Consider the following 2,605-nt stretch of genomic DNA (forward strand, 5'->3'; position numbering starts at 1 on the left):
TTTGGTTTTTTCAAGACAGGGTTTCTCTGTATAGCCATGGCTGTCCTGGAATTCACTTTGTAGACCAGGCTGGCCTCGAACTCAGAAATTCGCCTGCCTCTGCCTCCTGAGTGCTGGGATTAAAGGCGTGCGCCACCACGCCCGGCAGCTGATTGGCTTTTTATTAAAAAGCTTTTTATTTATTTTTGTGTGTGGGCACAGGTAGAAGTCAAAGGACCACTGTAGACTAAGAGTTTTAAAAGATGATTCTTTGTTTTTGTTTTTTGTTTTTCGAGACAGGGTTTCTCTGTGTAGCCCTGGCTGTCCTGGAACTCACTCTGTAGACCAGGCTGGCCTCGTACTTAGAAATCTGCCTGCCTCTGCCTCCCGAGTGCTGGGATTAAAGGCGTGTGCCACCACTGTCCAGCCCAGATGATTAATTCTTATGTATAGATGTTTTCCCTTTTGTGTATATCTGAGCACAGTGTACATGCCTGGTGCCTAAAGAAGCCAGGGGAGAGTGCTGGATCCTATCTGTACTGAAGTTACAGATGGTTGTGAACCACTGTGTAGATGCTGGGAATTGATCCTGTGTTCTCTAAAACACAGTGCGTTTGACTACTGAGCCAGCTTCCCAGTCCCTAGACTTGCTTCTTTTCATATTCACATGGCTTTTGGTGGTCAGACTCAGGTTACCAAGCTTGTGCAGGAGTGCTGGGCAGCAAACCGGGGACTTCAGCATGGTAGGAAAGTGCACTGTCAAGTGCCCTGCACTTAACCCTTCCCATGCTTTTGTTTGATTTAGTATGTATGTAATCTAAGTTGTTCTGGAACTTAGTATATAGCTCAGGCCTTGAACTTGCAGCCTCTGTTTCTCACAGGCTGAGACCACAGGAGTGCACACTGCGGCCTCTCTGCCACATCTTAGTGGAACATAACTGTTTTTCTGAGTCTTTATTGATAGAGGATTGGTACAAAGTAGATCCATTACTTTTCTGTAACACTAGACAGCTTGTGATTTTTCTTTGTTTTTTACTTAAGGATGACCAGATCATTAACTGGCTACTAGAATTTCGTTCCTCTGTCATGTACTTGACAAAAGACTTTGAGCAACTTATAAACATCATATTGGTAAGTACATTCTATTTCACTGACTAGCAGGTAATTGAGTGTTTTGGAAGCAGTGTGTATACCTTCTACCATCCTCCTCTTTCATCTCTAGAGATTGCCCTGGTTGAATAGAAGTCCGAGAGTGGTGGAGGAGTATTTGGCTTTCCTTGGTAATCTTGTGTCAGCACAGACTGTCTTCCTTAGACCATGTCTCAGCATGATTACTTCTCATTTTGTGCCTCGTAAGTAAATGGGTTTTCTTCTTTCTTTTCCCTACCTCTCACTTGTTTTCTCTGCCCTTACCTTCTGTATTCTAGACAGTAGTCTATTGGGCTCTCAGCCGTGGCCTAAGGTTATGTGGTGCCTCTCATGGCTGCTACTGTGCAGAGCCCTGGGATGGCACAAGGTATCCTAGGCAGGAAGCATATGGATGTCACCTGACTTACTTAACTTCATTTTTGCTGTGTTCATGTGTGAGAGTGTTTTTCCTACATGTGTGTAGTGTGCCCTACATACAGAGAAGCTACAAGAATGTCAGATCCCTCGGAACTAGAGTTACAGGCCTTTGTGAGCTGCCACATGTGTGCTGGGAATCCGGTCCTCTGGAAGAGCTAGCTCTCTTAATGTCTCTAACCTTGAAAAGTACCTATTCATTGTTTATGCCCATGACAGAATAGAATAACAAATTTTCTTTTTCTTCCAAAGCCCGAGTAATTGTCAAGGAAGGTGGCATAGATGTTTCAGATTCTGATGATGAAGATGACAGTAAGTATGATCTTAGAACATGGGTCCTACATGGTAAAAGTCTCACCACTTACTCTCTTAGGGAGACAGTGACAAATGATAGATTTGACAGATTCTTTCTGGTTTGTTTTGTTTGTTTATTTATTTATTTATTTATTTATTTATTTATTTATTATATGTAAGTACACGGTAGCTGTCTTCAGACACACCAGAAGAGGGCATCATATCTCATTACGGGTGGTTGTGAGCCACCATGTGGTTGCTGGGATTTGAACTTTGGACCTTCGGAAGAGCAGTCGGGTGCTCTTACCCACTGAGCCATCTCATCAGCCCCTCTGGTTTGTTTTGAGACAGGGTGGGTCTCACTATGTAGCTCTGCCTGTCTTGAAATTCATATGTGGACCAGGTTGGCCTCACATTCACAGAGAAAGTGCTGGGGTTAAAAGAGTACACCACCACACCCAGCTTGTTAGACTCTTTGACACATCCCTATTGTGCAGTCACCCACTCAGTAAGTGTATTGCTAAAATAAATAACACTCCCCAACCTGCAGTGGAGACAGGGCCTTATGTATCCCAGAACTAGTCTTGAGCTTATGTAACTGAAGAAGACTTGCATTTCCCTACCTCCTGAATGCTGGGTTATAGTATATACTGCCGTGTCTGTTTGGTGTAACTTTAGCTCAGTGTTTTGTGAATGCTAGGCAAGCACTCTACCAGCTGACCCCCACCCCACCCCACCTCTATTTTATCTTATTTTATTTTGTTTATTT

The 2,605-nt window shown here is 43.6% G+C and overlaps 1 protein-coding gene across 1 annotated transcript in view; it reads left to right on the plus strand.

Moving 5' to 3' along the window:
- Rrn3 (RRN3 homolog, RNA polymerase I transcription factor) overlaps positions 1 to 2,605 on the plus strand; it is a 36,919-nt gene that overhangs the window by 7,648 nt on the left and 26,666 nt on the right. The window contains exons 4-6 of the mRNA XM_029470738.1: positions 1,021 to 1,110; positions 1,202 to 1,331; positions 1,795 to 1,854. Coding sequence (XP_029326598.1) covers positions 1,021 to 1,110; positions 1,202 to 1,331; positions 1,795 to 1,854 — 280 coding nt within the window. The remainder of the gene's footprint in view (positions 1 to 1,020; positions 1,111 to 1,201; positions 1,332 to 1,794; positions 1,855 to 2,605) is intronic.

This window comes from Mus caroli, chromosome 16, assembly GCF_900094665.2.
Source record: "Mus caroli chromosome 16, CAROLI_EIJ_v1.1, whole genome shotgun sequence".
NCBI classification, from domain to species: domain Eukaryota; kingdom Metazoa; phylum Chordata; class Mammalia; order Rodentia; family Muridae; genus Mus; species Mus caroli.